This window comes from Cricetulus griseus, chromosome 3 (assembly GCF_003668045.3).
Source record: "Cricetulus griseus strain 17A/GY chromosome 3, alternate assembly CriGri-PICRH-1.0, whole genome shotgun sequence".
In the NCBI taxonomy this organism is placed as follows: Eukaryota; Metazoa; Chordata; class Mammalia; order Rodentia; family Cricetidae; genus Cricetulus; species Cricetulus griseus.
The window spans coordinates 94465644-94482710 of record NC_048596.1 but is presented as its reverse complement, the minus strand read 5'-3'; the positions used below and the strand labels follow the sequence as shown (position 1 = coordinate 94482710).

The window sequence follows — 17067 nt, the reverse complement described above, 5'->3', positions numbered from 1 at the left end:
CGCTCTTTATTCTTTCGACATTAAACTTACTGTCTTAAAGGATTTGATAGACTATCATATGAATATTAAGGAAATGTGATGTTCTTTTCCAATTTGGTGTGAGTCCCGTAGATGTGAGTAATTCTAAGTGTATTGTGTCTAAATCCAATCTGATTCTATAGATCATTTGCCTTCATATATATAGGACTTCATAAAATTTAGAAGAGGAAATAAGGTCAATTCTATGACATAAGCCAAAAAAGTAATCTCAACAAAATTTGACATGTTTAACTTTTGAACACCTTGGTATTAAGGGCCCCTTACTGAAGGCTAGAACAGGGACAACACAGAAAACTTCTTGTGAAAGCTGATGTTAAGAATAAAACTTATAGTGCTAGAGAGATGATTCAACTGTTAAAGACTGGGATCACAACCAAAAATATAAAAATAAAGCTTATGGTGATTCCCTGGGAATATTAGGCACATAAAAAATTGAGTCTTCCATAGAAATTATTAAGTGGTACTAATAAGCATGAGATACAGGATCTGGAACAAATCATTTAAGAAGAAATCTTCGGGAAGTTTTAGAATCTGATCAACTATGACTGAATAATTAGTTTTTTGTGTTTTGCCTTACACAGAACTAGTATGAACAAGGAAAAGATTCTTTATTACAAAGTTGATAGGCCTTGGTACCTTCCCAAAGGCAAAGAAAAGGTTTCAGGAGTCTTGATGTTCCATGCTCTTTGTAGAATTGTAATAACTATAGAGACCATATTGAAAGAAGAGTTTCTCCTAGTTCCCTCTCGTCTCCCCACCATGCTCCCAATTTGCACAGGAGATCTTGTCCTTTTCACCTTCTCCAGGGGACCATGTATGTCTCTCTTAGGGTCCTCCTTTTTTACTAGCTTCTCTGGCAGTGTGGATTATAGGATGGTAATCCCTTACTCTATGTCTAAAATCCACATATGAGTGAATACATACCATGTTTATCTTTTTGTGACTGGGTTACCTCTCTCAGACTGGTTTCTTCTAGTTCCATCCATTATCCTGCAAATTTCAAGATTCCATTGTTTTTGTTTTTGTTTTTTCCTGTTGAGTAGTACTCCTTTGTGTAAATGTACCACATTTTCTTTATCCATTCTTCAGTTGAGGGGTATCTAGGTTGTTTCCAGGTTCCAGCTATTACAAATAATGCTATGATGAACATCATTGAACAGATGTCCTTGTTGTATAAATGTGCTTCTTTTGGGTATATGCCTAAGAGTGGAATTGCTGGATGTTGTGGTAGACTGATTCCCATTTTCCTGAGGAATAGCCATACTGATTTCCAAAGTGGCTGTAGAGTTGGCACTCCCGGCAGCAGTGGAGGACTGTGTTCCCCTTTCTCTACATCCTCTCCAGCATAAACTGTCATTGGTGTTTTTGATTTTAGTCATTCTGACAGGTATAAGATGGTATCTCAGAATTTTTTTGATTTGCATTTCCCTGATGGCTAAGGATGTTGAACACTTTCTTATGTGTCTTTCAGCCATTTTAGATTCCTCTACTGAGAATGGTCTATTTAGTTCTGTACCCCAGTTTTTAATTGGCTTATTTGGTGTTTTGGAGACTAACTTCTTGAGTTCTTTGTAAATTTTGGAGATCAGCCATCTGTCGGATGTGGGGTTGTTGAATATCTTTTCCCAATCCGTGGGCTGTTGTTTTGTCTTATTGACTGTGTCCTTTGCCTTCCAGAAGCTTCTCCGTTTCAAGAGGTCCCATTTATTAATTGTTGATCTCAGCGTCTGTGCTACTAGTGTTATGTTCAGGAAGTAGTCTCCTGTACCAATTCGTTCAATGGTATTTCCTACTTTCTCTCCTAATAAGTTCAGTGTAGCTAAATTTATGTTGAGGTCTTTGATCTTTTGACTTATGTGCATGGTGATAGACATGGTTCTATCTGCAATCTTCTACATGCCAGCATCCAGTTATACCAGCACCATTTTTTGAAGATGCTTTCTTTATTCCGTTGTATAGCTTTAGCTTCTTTGTCAGAAATCAGGTGTTTGTAGGTGTGCAGGGAGAAGGGGAGAAGAGGAGAAAAGGAGGCGTGAGGAAGACATGATGGGGCAGGGAGGTTGAGTTGGGGGAAGAACAGAAGAGAGCAAGATAAGAGATAATGTAATAGAGGGAGACGTTGTAGGTTTAAAGAGGAATCAGGCACTAGGGAAACATCTGGAGAGCTACAAAGATGACACCAACTAACAATCTAAGCAACAGAAGAGAGGATACCTTAAATGCCCTCTCCTGATAATGAGATTGATGACTAATTCATATGCCATCGTATAGACTTCATGTAGCAGCTGGTGGAAGTAGAAGCAGACATGCACAGCTAAACCTTGAACTGAACTGAAATCCAACTGCAGAGAAGGAGGATGGATGAGTATAGGGGTCCAGACCAGGCTGATGAAACCCACAGAAACAGCTGACTTGAACAAGGGAGAGCTCTTGGTCCCCAGACTGATAGATGGGAAACCAGCATGGGAATGATCCAGACCCCCTGAATGTGGGTGTCAGTGAGGAGACCTTAGAAATCTATGGGCCCCTTGTAGTGGATCAGTACTTATCCCTAGCATAGGAATGGACTTTGGGAACCCATCCCACATGGAAGGATACTCCCTGAGCCTAAATACAAGAGGATTGGCCTAGGCCCTATCCCAAATGATATGACAGACTTTGAAGACCACCTATGGAAGACCTCACCCTCCCTTGGGAGCAGAAAGGGTATGGGATAGGTAGGGTATTAGTTGGGGGAACAGGGTATGAGGGTAGTGAGAGGGACCTGGGATTAACATGTAAAATAATCTGAATTCTAATTAAAATAAAAATTTTAAAAAGAAAGAAGAGTTTATGACAGAGACATTCTTGCAGCATCTGTTCCTGTACTTACACAGGAACAAGATATTTAAAACAAAGTAAACTCAAAAATGGTCAAGAAAATTCAGTGGGCTAGAGGAGTTGGCCACAGTTCACATTACAAGTCTTTTCTAGGAAATTATATCACATATACACCTACAAAACTAGATTAGCTAAAGTTACCTCTGCACTACACAGAGGCTCATATTGATGAACAAAGAATTGATTGGAAAAACCATAACAGAATAAGATGCCAGGACCTCCACTTCTTAGAAAAGTTAGCACATGCATGGACACTATGTTGTCATATGACCAATAAACAACAGAATGTCAGGATTAGACTTACAAACAAATTGTATAAAATATAAATGGAAATATAGTGTTATGTTAGAATTTGAAAAATAATGACAGCACCTTTTGTCTGAGGATATTTGTTGATCTCTCTGACCATTAAGAGTTAAAAATGCACTGCTTGCCTCATCACAATCTGCCCAGACTAGCTTAGAAATTTTGTTTTGGTGTCCTTGCAGCCACAAGAGCTACAAGACTAGAAACAGGCTATCATATGCCTTTGGATTATTAAAAATTGGGTTATTGGATTGATGAGTAAAAATGGTTATAAAAGATAACTGTGGTATAAATGATGTCAAAACTTGAGGAAAAATGGTTGGAAATGATAACTCTTTTCTGTCATAGTTTACTAAAGATGACTATAAGATGATTAAAAGGAAAAGAAACAGACATCCAAAAACAAAAATGCTATGATTTATGTTTTAGAATAATACGAATGGATCTCTACTTACTAAAGTCTGTATAAATGAAGAAGCACTCTGGCTGCTAGTCAGTCAAGATTCCCCCAACTACGATGACCTGGCTCACTTTCTTCTCTTGCCTAATCCTTATATCGCCTGCTGGGGCCTGCTTTTCTACAAGGGATGGGCTTCCTCTCTGTCCATCTCTCCTAAAAGGAAACTAAGAAGTGCACCAGGTCTAATTCCTCCCATCTCCTCTCTTGCATCCACCCATCTTAAGACCCTTGCCTCATCACAAGCTAGACTCTGGCAATTGGTGAAAAATGAAGTTTTGTTTAAAATACATCAAAGATATAGACAATATTTTGAAGGTTTAAGCTTACCTTCCATAGCTAAAAAGTATGGTCTGAAATGACAAAAAGGAATTCAGGGTATATTAAACACTACAAAAAGAAAAGCATGGCTTTTTACTTCATTAAATTAAAATAGTTCAATTGAGTAATAAGCAGATTGCTCTAAAACCTTCTCAGTGAGGTTTTCTTTTTCTTCCTTTTTTTTTTTTTTTTACTATTTCCACTTGCATTTTTATGACTATAACTCCATGACAAGTGTTTTGTAGACTTCATGGAAGGTACTGAGTAAACATGTACAGCTAAACCTGAGCACATACTGATGTGTGTACAAAGCTTGTACCCAGGAGAGTACTTAGTTCCTGCAGCACAGACAGCCAATAAAGGGCTAGATTACCAGGGAAGATTTCTTTCAGAAAGAAAGAAAACCATTTTGTTCTTCCTGTCTGCCTGTTTCTCCCAGAGGGATCTTTGGCAATTGAGAGGAGATAAATTGAGATCATTGTGGTTAAGATCCCTGAGGCTCCAGATGTATAACTACCCTGGCCACTTCTGGAATTACCCAGAACTCTAGCATTCAAGAATCAGGAAACCATGCTTTGAGATCTTGGTAAGTGACTCTGAGTGGAGGCCTTAACAGAACATCAGTGGCCTAACTCTTAAACCTGAACTTGCATTCTCTTTTCCTGGGTCAGTACACCTGGAAGAATAGAGACCATGTGTGTGGAGTTAGGGGGAAAACTGGCTTCTGCTCTCTCTCTCTCTCTCTCTCTCTCTCTCTCTCTCTCTCTCTCTCTCTCTCTCTCTCTCTCTCCCTTTTTCTCCCTCCCTCATTAACCCCTCCTTTTAATCATCAAAATACTTAGTGGACTAAAAAATGGCAAACCTAAGCAGTACACACATCATGTAGAATACAGGTAGAATGATTGTAATTTACAGCTATGAATATGAAATTCAGAGGTCTGGGGGCAGGATATATTTTAAGTGGATTATTGAGTAGTAAATAATTTTGGTAGGTGTAACATCAGAGGCAGGGGCAAAAGATATAGTAGGTGCTGGCAGAAAGATAATTCAGCAGGTTTAACAAAAGTTAATGAATTGCTAAAAAAAACGAGAGCTCCGGAACTAGAAAAATATGCATGAAAAAGGAAAAAGCTACCTTCTATTCTGTGCACTCAACAACATCTAAACTAACATGAGAGATTTCTTACGTTCCTGTCTGAACTTCAGGAAACCAGGGGAAAAATAACAATAATGTCACTGCTTAGAACAGCACTTCTCTAGTGCAACTATATGGCCTTGTCTGCCTATAGAAATGCTCTGGGTACAAGGTCTTTGTTTTAGGATTTTGATTTAAGCTCCTAGAATTCCTTATCATGTCCCTGGCCAGACCAAGAGATATTAGTTCTCCATGTCAGCTCCATTGTTATCATTTTCAAGCTGTAGTCACAACCAAGAATAAGAGAACAACAAATATATTATATGGTGCTTAGCTTCTTGGCTGAGTAGGCAGTTCTATACTTGTTGAGTGGGAATTACAACTTGACAGTGCAGAGAAGGGAGAAGGAAAATGGAAGCCTGAATGAGAGGGAAAGAGATAAAATGAGCATATGTCATCCTCCTAAATTCTAATGATGAAAATAGCTACAATTAACTCTGTAAGACACAAAGCATGCTTCAGTCAGCAGATCTTCTATTTGATGGTAGCCTCCAGAGGTAAACTCAAAATCCTTCCTGCTTCCATTCTTCATTTTTTTTCAAGAATTCTCTGTGATCCACAAGGAGAGTTTCTGGGTCACAGTGAGATATAGGGTAGTGTTTGTAAGGCACAAATTTAACTTTTACAAGGAATTAATCAGAAGACAATGAAGCAATTAATAATAAAAACTTAAAATGACTACAGTGATAATTATGATATTTGTAATTGGATTGAAGTTGTATGTACTGAGCATACAAAAAAAGCAGACAGCGATTAGGTCAATTGCCACACATTATGGGCTTAGCAGGTAATTGATTTACACCTCAAATTCACAAGCAGATGTATTGAAATAGAAAAGAAGTGGTGGAGTTTTTAATGTCTGTGTCACAAGGAAAGATCCTTAGGTACAAACTAGGAAGTATACACTCTAGATTATCTTAAGTCCACCCTCCATTGTTCTCTATCACCCACTCCTTAGACACAGTTTAAAACTGCTGAAAAGGAGAAGTTAAGAATGGAGTTGAGGGTATGGAGTTATGAAATTGAAAAATAACTAGGGGTGCTATGAAAATAGCTTTGTTGCTTTTTAATCAAACATTTGGATTTAGCACATGGAACCAATGAAAAACAATGAAAACCAATACAAAAACATGGATAAAGGAAGAAGTTGAGATTTATGAACAATGAGGACAGGAAGCGTTCAGATGCCAGCAAACAATCATTATAATTGGGGCAGGAATCATAGAAAAAAACAGATAATTAGAGAAGTAGATAGATGATAGATAGATAGATAGATAGATAGATAGATAGATAGATATAAGATAGATAAGATAGATAGATATACACTTATATGTGTATATGCATTTATATGTGTATCATAGAGTTTTGGGTCTCCAGTTTCACCTCAACTTCAATTCCTTTCTACTGTGCATAGCACAATGGGACTGTATAGGAGAGGCAACTAGTATTTAACAAGTCAACCAACTAGACACTGTTGGAGAGTTCTACTTGGCAAAGCTGACTCACAAGGCACTATTGGGGACCCCACTTGCCATGGTAGACCATAAATTACTAGATATTTTCTGTCAATAACTTTCTTGCTATGCCTCTCTAATAAGAGCAGCTGTGTGGTTCTTTCCACAGCCCTTTGGGGGTGTGTTTTATACTTCTGGGCACACATATAGCTGTGGATGGCCAGAGGATGATTTTCTACTTAAGTTGTATAATATTGATGAACAGAAATAATAATTCTCAGTCACAAAGACAGTCTTTCACAAAGACAAGATAACTTTAAGACAAGATAACAGAGCAAATTCAAAGCAAGTTGCCCTTGGACATAATATATGATTGTATATATATTATATAGAGAGAGACAAATACAAAAGGTCATTCTCTCAGGTGTTGTTACGTTGATTCAAAGTCAGAGCTTCAAACAACTTTAATCTGCACATAGTCCCAGTATCAGGCTTAATGTCCAGCTAACTAATTGTTATTGTTAAATCTTGATATCCAATGTCATTTTTTTTCTTGGAACCCTTACCAACTTAGAACTACATGCATTGGTCATTGTGACATTCCTAGCCTAAGAGAAACAATGTGACTTAGCTTATTATTTGAGTTTGGGTAGAGCTTTATAAAACAACCTATAATTGTCCAGAGTTTTGCTGTGAGAGGTCAGAGAACTAGAGAGAAGGCAGAGAGGAAAGAAAGCAGAGAGAAAAGCAAGAGGAAGAGGACAACAAGGCCGAGAGTGAGAAGGCAGAGGCAGAGTGAGAGGAGAGGGCAACAATGTAGGGAGGCAGAGAGTTAAAGGTAGAGACAGCAGGGCAGCAACAGGTATGCAGAGAGCAAAGAGAGATCTTTTAGAGAGAAGTACTGAATAAGTAATAACAAAGAAAGTTACTTTCAGATCGTGTGAGCCTCTTTTCCTGAAGACCTTTATAGGTTAATAGAATTTTTTCATAAAACCACTATGCCGAGGCCTTCTCTTTATTACCCTGAAACAGACTTTAGAAGCTTGTCTTCTATGGTCTGCATTACTACTGTACCCAAAATCCAGAATTACTTATTTTCTAACATTTTCCATTTTAAACATGGTTATTATATACTAATTTAAACCTGCTGGTTTGCTTATACGGGTGTCTCTATCTGTAGCCCAGGCTGGCCTTGAACTGGGGATGCTTCCTACCTAAGCCTCTTGAGAGCTGGGACTGCAGTTGTGTGCCCCTGCACCTAGCACAGCATAAGTTTCTAAGATCAGTGAACCAGGTACTTTATCACAGAAACACCTACACCTTAGCAGAGACTGGTAGCTCCTACACAGACTTGAGTGCAACTGGCTGGTTCGAATGATCCTGAAATATCACAACTTGGAATGACACAGTGCTCTTTGAGGTTGCTCACAGTTAGGGGAAGGGGTTGCACATTAGAATCTTTGATGTGTATGACATTGCTGTTTCACATTGTTAATATTTTTTCTGTCACTTCTCCCCATTGTGAGCTTTAGCCCTCTCCAATTAATCTCTGCTCATTCTATGGTGATATTTTGTTTATGATATAACAAATAAAGTTTGCCTGAGCATCAGAGTTCAAAGCAAGCCACACTAGCTAGCCTTAGACACCAGGAAGTGGTGGCACCCACCTTTAATCCTAGCAACCACACTAGCTAGTCATAGAGGCCACGTACTGGTACTACATATCTTTAATCCCAGCTCTGAAAAGACAGAATCAGATGGATCTCTGTTAGTTTTAGGCCACCCTGAGCTACACGAAACTGGCCCAGTCTAAAAAAAAAAAAGAATCAGAGTTCACACAAAGGTGATCTGAGCACATGGTGTCCCATGTCTTTAATCCCATCACTAGAGAGGAATACAATGTGAGAGAACACAGGAGCTCAAAGCAATGTGATTAGGAAGGCAGCCCGGAGCAGTCTGAGTTCCTGTTAGAACTCTCTAGTGGCCAACCAGCCGCTTTGCTTCTCTGATCATCAGCTTTAAGCCCAATATCTGTCTCTGGGTTTTTATTATTTGTGCCACGTAGTTCTTGGAAGGCACCACAGTGCCATAACCTCACTCTGTATGCCCATTCTTACCATGGCTTACTCTTTTGTTTTCACCATCATCCCACAGGGTAACGTTTTATTAACTTACAAGTAAAGATAAACTTTACAAGTAAACTATTATTTTCCATTTTGTGACCTGAGAGCCTAAAAATTTCTAATGGAAAAACCTAAATTAGAACAAACTTACAGCAATATATATGGAGGGTGAAAATATGTCTCTGGATCACTCAAGGTGGAAATGAATGTGAATAGGGATGGAAGGGTTCACAAGGGAACTCCTCCATTATCACACCACTGCAGTCAATTCTTCTTTGGCATAGAATGTAGGACTCCTAAAACATGATGATCTAAGAAGCAGAGCAGGGTAAGGTACATTCTTTATAAGGTGCATTCTCAAGAAATAAAAATCATTTTTGAGATAAAAGAATAAAATATTTTCACTGTAAAGTACATAAAACTTTAAAATTAAAGCAAAATAAATACAGTTGAAAGGGTAGAATACTATGGAAACTAGAGACATTTATCTGAGTCCTTTTTTGTGCCAAGCTTTGGTTTCACTGTAGTATTAAATGGAATGATAGTTTATGTGATAATTAAAAAGAAAATGAGCAGAAAAATACATTCAAAAACACACAATTTTTCCTGCATGTGTAAATAATATCCTAAGTATTTTTCTCATTTTTAGTAAGGATATACCAACTCTTTTGAAGATGAAATTAAATGTATAAATGCTCTTTTTAATTAAAAACAAGGTTCTTTTACACGTCAATCCCAGTTCCCTCTCCCTCCTCTTCTCCACTGCTCCCCACACATCATCCTAAACAGTTTCTGCTCCCAAGGGAAGGTAAGGCCTTCCATGGAGGATTTTCAAAGTCTGTCATATCGTTTGGGGCAGGGTGTAGACCCTCCCTGTATGTCTAGGCTGAGAGAGTGTCCCTCTATATTGAGAGGGCTGCCAAAGTCCATTCCTATACTAGGGATGAATACTGATACATTACCAGAGGCTCCATAGATTGTCCAGACCTCCAAACTGACTTCCTGCTTCAGGGGATCTGGAACAGTCCTATGCTGGTTTCCCAGCTATCAGTCTGGTGTCTATGAGTTAGATAAATCGTCTTACTTTAGTCCTCTGCATATACAAAGTGACAGTAGTATCCAAATGACAAGGCAGCAGACATAAACAGATAAATTCAATTGACCTAAATAGACTGCTACAATTGTATCTAACTAAAGCAATTTGCTCTACTTTCATATATCTATAGTTAGAGCCTAATTATTTAAATCCTGATTTTGCAGCTCACTAAAAGAAACCTGTAGGACTGTATGACAGAGTATGACAGCATACAAGAACGACACCATCTCTACTGGAGTTTCAGAATTCCTCCTAAATTGTTTTGTCAGGTCCCCCAGCTGGCAGCTCTGGCTCTCCCTGCCACTCAGCCTTTTCTTCCTTCTAGCCATGGGGGCTAATACCATTCTTCTGGTTACCATCCGGATGGAGGCCTCTCTGCATGAACCTGTGTACTACTTGCTCAGCCTACTGTCCATGCTGGACATCCTACTCTGCCTCACAGTCATCCCCAAGGTACTAGCCATCTTCTGGCTTGACCTCAGGTCCATTAGCTTTCCTGCCTGTTTCCTCCAGATGTATATCATGAACAGCTTTCTTGCCATGGAATCTTGCACATTTATGATCATGGCCTTTGATCGCTATATAGCCATCTGTCACCCACTGAGATATCCATCTATCATCACTGACCAATTTGTGGTCAAGGCTGCCACATTTATTTTGGTCAGGAATGCCCTTATTCCTTTGCCCATCCCCATTCTCTCAGCCCGACTCCATTACTGTTGGAAAAATGTCATTGAGAACTGCATCTGTGCCAACATGTCTGTCTCTCGACTCTCTTGTGATGATGTCACTGTCAATCGCCTTTATCAGTTTGCTGGAGGCTGGACACTGCTGGGCTCTGACCTCATCCTCATCTTCCTCTCCTATACCTTCATACTAAGAGCTGTGCTGAGGCTCAAGGCAGAGGGTGCTGTGGCCAAGGCCCTGAGTACATGTGGTTCCCACTTCATCCTTATCCTATTCTTTAGCACCATTCTTTTGGTCTTTATTCTCACACATGTAGCAAAGAGGAAGGTCTCTCCCGATGTGCCAGTTTTGCTCAATGTCCTCCACCATGTCATCCCTGCAGCCCTTAATCCCATTGTTTATGGGGTGAGAACCCAGGAGATCAAGCAAGGAATCAAGAGACTCTTGAAGAAGGGGTGGTAAACAAGACAATTGCATCTCTGTATTCCTAATGCAGGATGACTTATTATGTAAACAGAAAATTGGCTGAAATGCTAACTCAGGAAATTACAATAAGGAAAGAAGTCTAAAAACTGTTCCTGATAATACCCTTCCTTTAGAACACTCAATACCCATTCCACAAAACAAAAACAAATAAAAAAAACATATCTCAGCCAGGTGTACTGGTGCCTGCCATTAATCCCAGCACTTAGGAGTTATGGGAAGGCGAAACTTTTTGAATGTTAGATCAATCTAGTCCACATAGTGAGCTTTAGCATAGACAGAGCTACACAGTGAAACCCTGTATCAAGAAAAATCAACTCAACAAAACATTCCATATTTCTGAGATGTTATAATTTTTCCAATATTTATTATTCTATTTTGTCTAAAATAGGAGAATCCAAAAGGTTGAATACTGTACTAGAAAAATAAACTCCAACTACTTCTACATTTTTTTCTCTGCACATGTATTTTATTGTGACTGTAGATATTCGTGGCATCAACTGAACCTCATTATCATAGATAATATTAATCCAATTACACATTGAGTTAAGAACAGAGAACAGTATTTTAAGGGTCAGCTCTTAATGACAGAATGTGACTGGAGCCCAGAAGCAAGATTCTGTCCACACAGCTGCCATCTTTCTTCCATCTTCCTCTGTGTTTGCTTGCCACACTTCTTTGTTGTTAACTAGTGCTCTCAAAGCTAGAGCTCCTTGAAGAACCAGCATGTAAATCACTTTGTCTTAATGGGTTTAGGACAAGGAGCCATCACATCCAGATTCTTATTAGTTACTCCACACAATTTCTGTGCTTGGAAATTCATCTCTGGGATTCACAGGTACCTGAGTTCAGTGGGCAGGGTTCTTTTTATGTGTATAACTATATCAGAAGACACTCCATAATGACTCTTAAATATACTACAGTCCATTACTAGTCATGTGGAAACTTTCCAATAAGCTTTTTTATTCTGAAGTTTTATTAGAGATTAGGAGTACAAAGATGTGTAGAAATTCACAATTATTGAGAGACTTGTATGATTTTTAGGCAAAATAGAAACAAATCCAGATCCCAGAAATATTGGAAGATTATTAATCTGGATCTGAGAGAACTTGAGAGGTTGCTTTTCTTTTGTCCTACATACAAGCAACTAGAAGTGAGTTACTCATACTTGCAAGGAATAACTTGAAAAAGGAAAAAAAACAATGATGATTGAGTTACAGACTTTGCTCAACTATGATGAGATGTTTATCTTAGAACAAGTAATTAGTCCAGTCAGTTTCAGGATCTTTGTTTGATGAAAAAGGCAGTAAATTAGTTGTTTCAAAATGCATTTTTAGTCCTAAGAGTCTACAAAATGACTAACCCTCCTTACCAGGCATCATTCACACAGAAGAGTATCTGGTACTTTTCCTTTTAAGCACAGGTGTAGGTACTTCCTATGCTATTTCCTCAATGACAACTTGAAAGAAGAAATATGAATATTTCTAAGTGCTCAAAGATCAAATTCAAGTGTACTTAATGAGTGTTTGTATATCCACATCATTTATGGACCCACTTGCATCCAACTATCGAAGGCAATCATATGTTCCTGCTTGATGGAAAATAAGCAAATATTAAGGAATATTTCAGTTTGTTTGCTAAATACTTTGGTGTTATCCTTTTTTTATAATGGCCATTCTGACTGGAGTGAGAAGGAATCTGACAAAATCTAGTTTTGCTATTAGGTGATATTATGTTATTTTATTTTGAGAATATTCATTGTCATTGAGTTATAAGTATGCTCAATTAAGACATTCTAACATATTAATATTTTAAGAGTGATATTCTTAGCTACTTTTGCCAGTGTAATAATAAAAAGTTACACCGGGCGTTGGTGGCACATGCCTTTAATCCCAGCACTCGGGAGGCAGAGGCAGGTGGATCTCTGTGAGTTTGAGACCAGCCTCGTCTATAAGAGCTAGTAACAGGACAGCCTCCAAAGACACAGAGAAAACCTGTCTCAAAAAAACAAAAAAAAAGTTACTTTTGTACAAGATTTTCACCCAACTTTATGTGCAATTATGGCATATGCTTAAGGAGACATACAATGCATTTATGTCTCCAAGCGGGTGCTATCTGTACAATAGCAGTAATCCTGAAGACCACAGGAAAAATTCAATATTGATTTATTTTGTTACTATACCAAATGTGAAGAAAAACCAATTGACAACAAATGCTGGCATGGATATGGGGAAGGGAAACCCTTATACATTGTTAGAGGAAGTGTAAATTATAGCAGCTGCTTTGGAAATCAGTCTGGAGGTTCCACACACAAAAAAAATACCACCCAAGAAATAGATCTGCCATATCGAGCTATACCAATAACCTTTATCTGAGTACATGCTCATACATCCATTTCATTACTTCTCTAGTAGCAAGTTTGTGAATCTACTATGATCCTGAAGACAACAGGAAAAAGTTCAATATTGATATGTTTTGTTACTATATAGGATGTGAACAAAATTAACCAAACACATTAGGGAATTTTTCTAATTGTAGACTTTTAAACATTTTCATTTTTGGGTTAGAAGACAGTTATTGTTTGAAGTCAGTCATAGGTGCCACAGTAGAGAGAGAAGTTCACCAAGATGCTAAAACTTCATTTTTCCAAGGAGCAAATGGAATCAGCCTTCTTAGAAAAGACTGATATGGAACTAGATCACTTCAGTTACTTTATTCAAAAATATACAAGGATAATTCAGGATGGGAAAGTTTCAAACAACCAAAGTTATCTTGTTCTAGTGAGAGCAGACAACCCACACAAATCTCACTCCCTTTTGACTATGGTTATCTATAATCAAAAGAAAGAACTCCTGGTCAGTCAGGAGTGTCTTAGGACCAATGTTGGTACAGCGGCAAGTTCTCAAGTAGTAACAGGGCAGATTATCCAGAAAGACAATGTTTCTTCAAGGTTTAAACAGTCTCAAAACAATTTTGTGCCTGTGCATGTTAACACAAACATAGCAAAGACTTTGCTGAAACATTTTACTCTTAAAGCCAGACACAAAGGCTTTACTTACCTGTCACTATAGGCAGTAACTTCACTTGATCTGAGCCAAAAGGCCAAGAAGTGATTAGGCAGTAACTTATACTTTGAGGTTTAATGGGTGTTTCTTTGAATGAAATTGACATTATTCTTATCTGTTGTCTAGCAACATGATTATCTAAATACATGATGAGTCCTCAGCATTTCAGAGACAAATATTTGTCTACTAAGGACTATATGATTAAGCTCAAAAGCAAATAGGTACTCAATTTATTGACTGTGCAAATCTCATGACTCAAATTCAATTTTCATTCTCTCCCTTGGTTTATCAATCATCTTAACCTAAAGTATTAAAAAAAAGCCTTCCTGGTTTCCCAAATCCTATTCATATGTGCCATGTCCTATTGAAAGTGTCCCTAAATCATTATGCTATAAAATATGAGAGCCACTTGGAAAGATTGAAAAACACAAAGAAGGTGATAAACTTATATTTAATGGCTGAGTTATTTGTGGTTCATCATCAATGACAGTCACAATGAAGAACATAATGGATCCTTAAAGGTTGATTTAGCATGTATTTGTAGAGGGGGGTGTGGGTAAACAGTGTAATAGTAATTCTGACATTGTAAGTTTAAGGTGAAAGTAGCAGCAGCATGAACATATTTTTTCACTATAGTATGCACATCTGACCAACAATAAAATATGCCCAGACTTTCTCAATTACTTCTACAAAGTCTTTCTTTGTCTACTGTAGCTCAGAACTAGTGCTTCAATAGTTTGATGATACCCTGCTTGATTTCCTGGGTTCGCACTCCATACACAATGGGGTTGAGGGCAGGTGGGATAAGATGATGCAAAACGTTGAGGAGGATGGGTACCTCTGAAGGTATCTTCTTTCCTGCTTTGTTTGTGAAGATGAAGACTAACAACAGTGTATAGAAGAACAGTATAAGGATAAGATGTGAACCACAAGTACTCAAGGCCTTGGTGACTGCACCTCCTGACTGCTGACTCATAACAACCCTCAAGATGAAGCAATAAGACAACAAGATGAGCACTAGATCAGAACCTAGCAGGCACCAAACACTCACAAATTGATAGAGCTTATTTAGGTGAATGTCTCCACAGGAGAGTTTTGCTACAGAAATATTGGCACATATGCAGTTCTCCACCACATTGCTAGTGCAGTAATTGAGTCTAGCAGCCAGAACTGGAGTGGGCAGTGTAGCTAGAAGATTCCGCAAAACAATAAAAATGGCTGCATTAATAACAAACTGTTCCGTGATGATGGATGGATAGCGCAGGGGATGGCAGATTGCCACATAGCGATCATAGGCCATGACCAGAAAGGTAGAGGATTCCATAGGAAGGAATGTGTTCATGATGAACATCTGCAGGAAGCAGCCCACAAAGCTGATGGGTTTCATGTTGAACCAGAAGATGAGCAGGACCTGCCAGAATTATTATCATTCTCAAATCTCTGTGTATTCAATATCATCCTAGAGTACCTACCCTTAGGAAATTAATCCTTAGGTGTCCAGATAAAACCATCTAAATCCTAAAACCACTAGGATGGTAACCTAATTTGCAATACTTTCTATGCCCATGTTGATCAACAGCAGTGGTTCTCAACATCCCTACTGCTGTGACCCTTTAATACAGTTCTCCATGTTGTGGTGACCATGAAATTATTTTCATTGCTACTTCATCACTGTAATTTTGCTACTACTATGAATCATAATGTGAATATATTATATGCTGTATAACTGATATGCAACCCATATGGAAGGGTAGTTGAACCCTCAAAGGGGATGAGACCTACAGGTTGAAAACAAATGAGCTACAGAATCCATTTTATACCTTTTATCTAAGCCTAGAGGCCAAGATTTTATTGTAAAAGCATTTGATATCTCTGTATTCAGTTGATCTCCCTGGTTCTTAACCAATTCCAGTGGATTCTCCTGCCATCTAAGGATGCACTTGTCACAGGAGGTTCAATGATGGTAAGTCTAGTGATTACAATGGAACACTCTCCAATCCTGTCATCATTTAAAGAATCTTCCCCATTGGGTTTCCTATCTAAGTATATGACAATCAAATCCAATTAAATTCTAATGATAAAATTCTAGATCCCTTGGATGTATACGTGGGAAATTTCAGAGTCAGGGAAAGTATATCTCGAATTGAGGAGAAATTTGAAATACCACTAACAAACATTAGAAGAGCCAATCAGTTGGGAGACAATTAAAGCTTCAAAAAGTAGGCATTTAGAATAAGAGGGGACACAGCTTGGAATTGCCAGAGATCTGGTGGGACAGTTGAGTGACACATTGAGCATTTTTCTTCAGAAATGAGAGGACTCACACAAGCAAAACAACTATCTAGCTAAAGATCAAAAATTAGTGGCCTGGGAGGCTCTGACCTTGGGGATGACTGTGAGGCACAGGATGACATCAATCATAGAGAGGATGGCAAGCAGGTAGTACATGGGTTCATGCAGAGATGTCTCCTGATGGATGGTAAATAATAACACAAAGTTGGCCCCAAGAGCCAAAACCAGGAGAGGCGCCAAGATAACAGATAACCAGTGTTGTGTGTCTTGCATTCCTGGAAAGCATATCATCAGAAATTCTGTCACCTGAGTCCCTGTGCTGTTGGGAGATTGTACCATGATGGCAGGTAGCCTGAAAATAGCTGAAAAGAAACAGGCAAGAAAGCAGGAGTTCAACTGTTTCATCAACAAAACAAATAAATGTATGTCCATTTTCAGTTTAATTGCACCACACAACTTCCTGTTGAAACAATTTCCATAACACTCATAATTTAGCTAAAATAACTTTCTTCATATAGAAGAGAGCAAGATAAGAGATACCATAATAGAGGGAGACATAGATCTAAAGAGAAATCAGGCAGTAGGGAAATGTCTGGAGATCTACAAAGATGACACCAACTAACAATCTAAGCAACAGAGGAGAAGCTACCTTAAATGCCCCCCTGATAA

The 17067-nt window shown here is 38.4% G+C and overlaps 2 protein-coding genes across 2 annotated transcripts; one reads left to right on the top strand and one right to left on the bottom strand.

The window, feature by feature from the left end:
* Positions 1–10072: 10072 nt before the first annotated feature.
* LOC100756211 (olfactory receptor 56A3) lies at positions 10073–11020 on the top strand. Its single transcript, XM_027404986.1, has one exon. The coding sequence runs from the start codon at positions 10073–10075 to the stop codon at positions 11018–11020; it is 948 nt and encodes a 315-aa protein (XP_027260787.1).
* Positions 11021–14827: 3807 nt separating this feature from the next.
* Positions 14828–16737, bottom strand: LOC100757086 (olfactory receptor 56A4). The gene is made up of 2 exons (XM_027405028.1): positions 16489–16737; positions 14828–15517 (listed from the first exon to the last, which is right to left on the bottom strand). The coding sequence occupies exons 1-2, from the start codon at positions 16735–16737 to the stop codon at positions 14828–14830; spliced, it is 939 nt and encodes a 312-aa protein (XP_027260829.1).
* Between the last annotated feature and the right edge of the window lie 330 nt (positions 16738–17067).

Coding starts and splice junctions, on each gene's coding strand:
- LOC100756211 (XM_027404986.1), top strand. CDS start 10,073: ATGACAGCATACAAGAACGACACCATCTCTACTGGAGTTTCAGAATTC.
- LOC100757086 (XM_027405028.1), bottom strand. CDS start 16,737: ATGGTACAATCTCCCAACAGCACAGGGACTCAGGTGACAGAATTTCTG. Junction 15,518..16,488: donor GCCTCACAGTCATCCCCAAG/GTCAGAGCCTCC, acceptor TAATTCTGGCAG/GTCCTGCTCATCTTCTGGTT.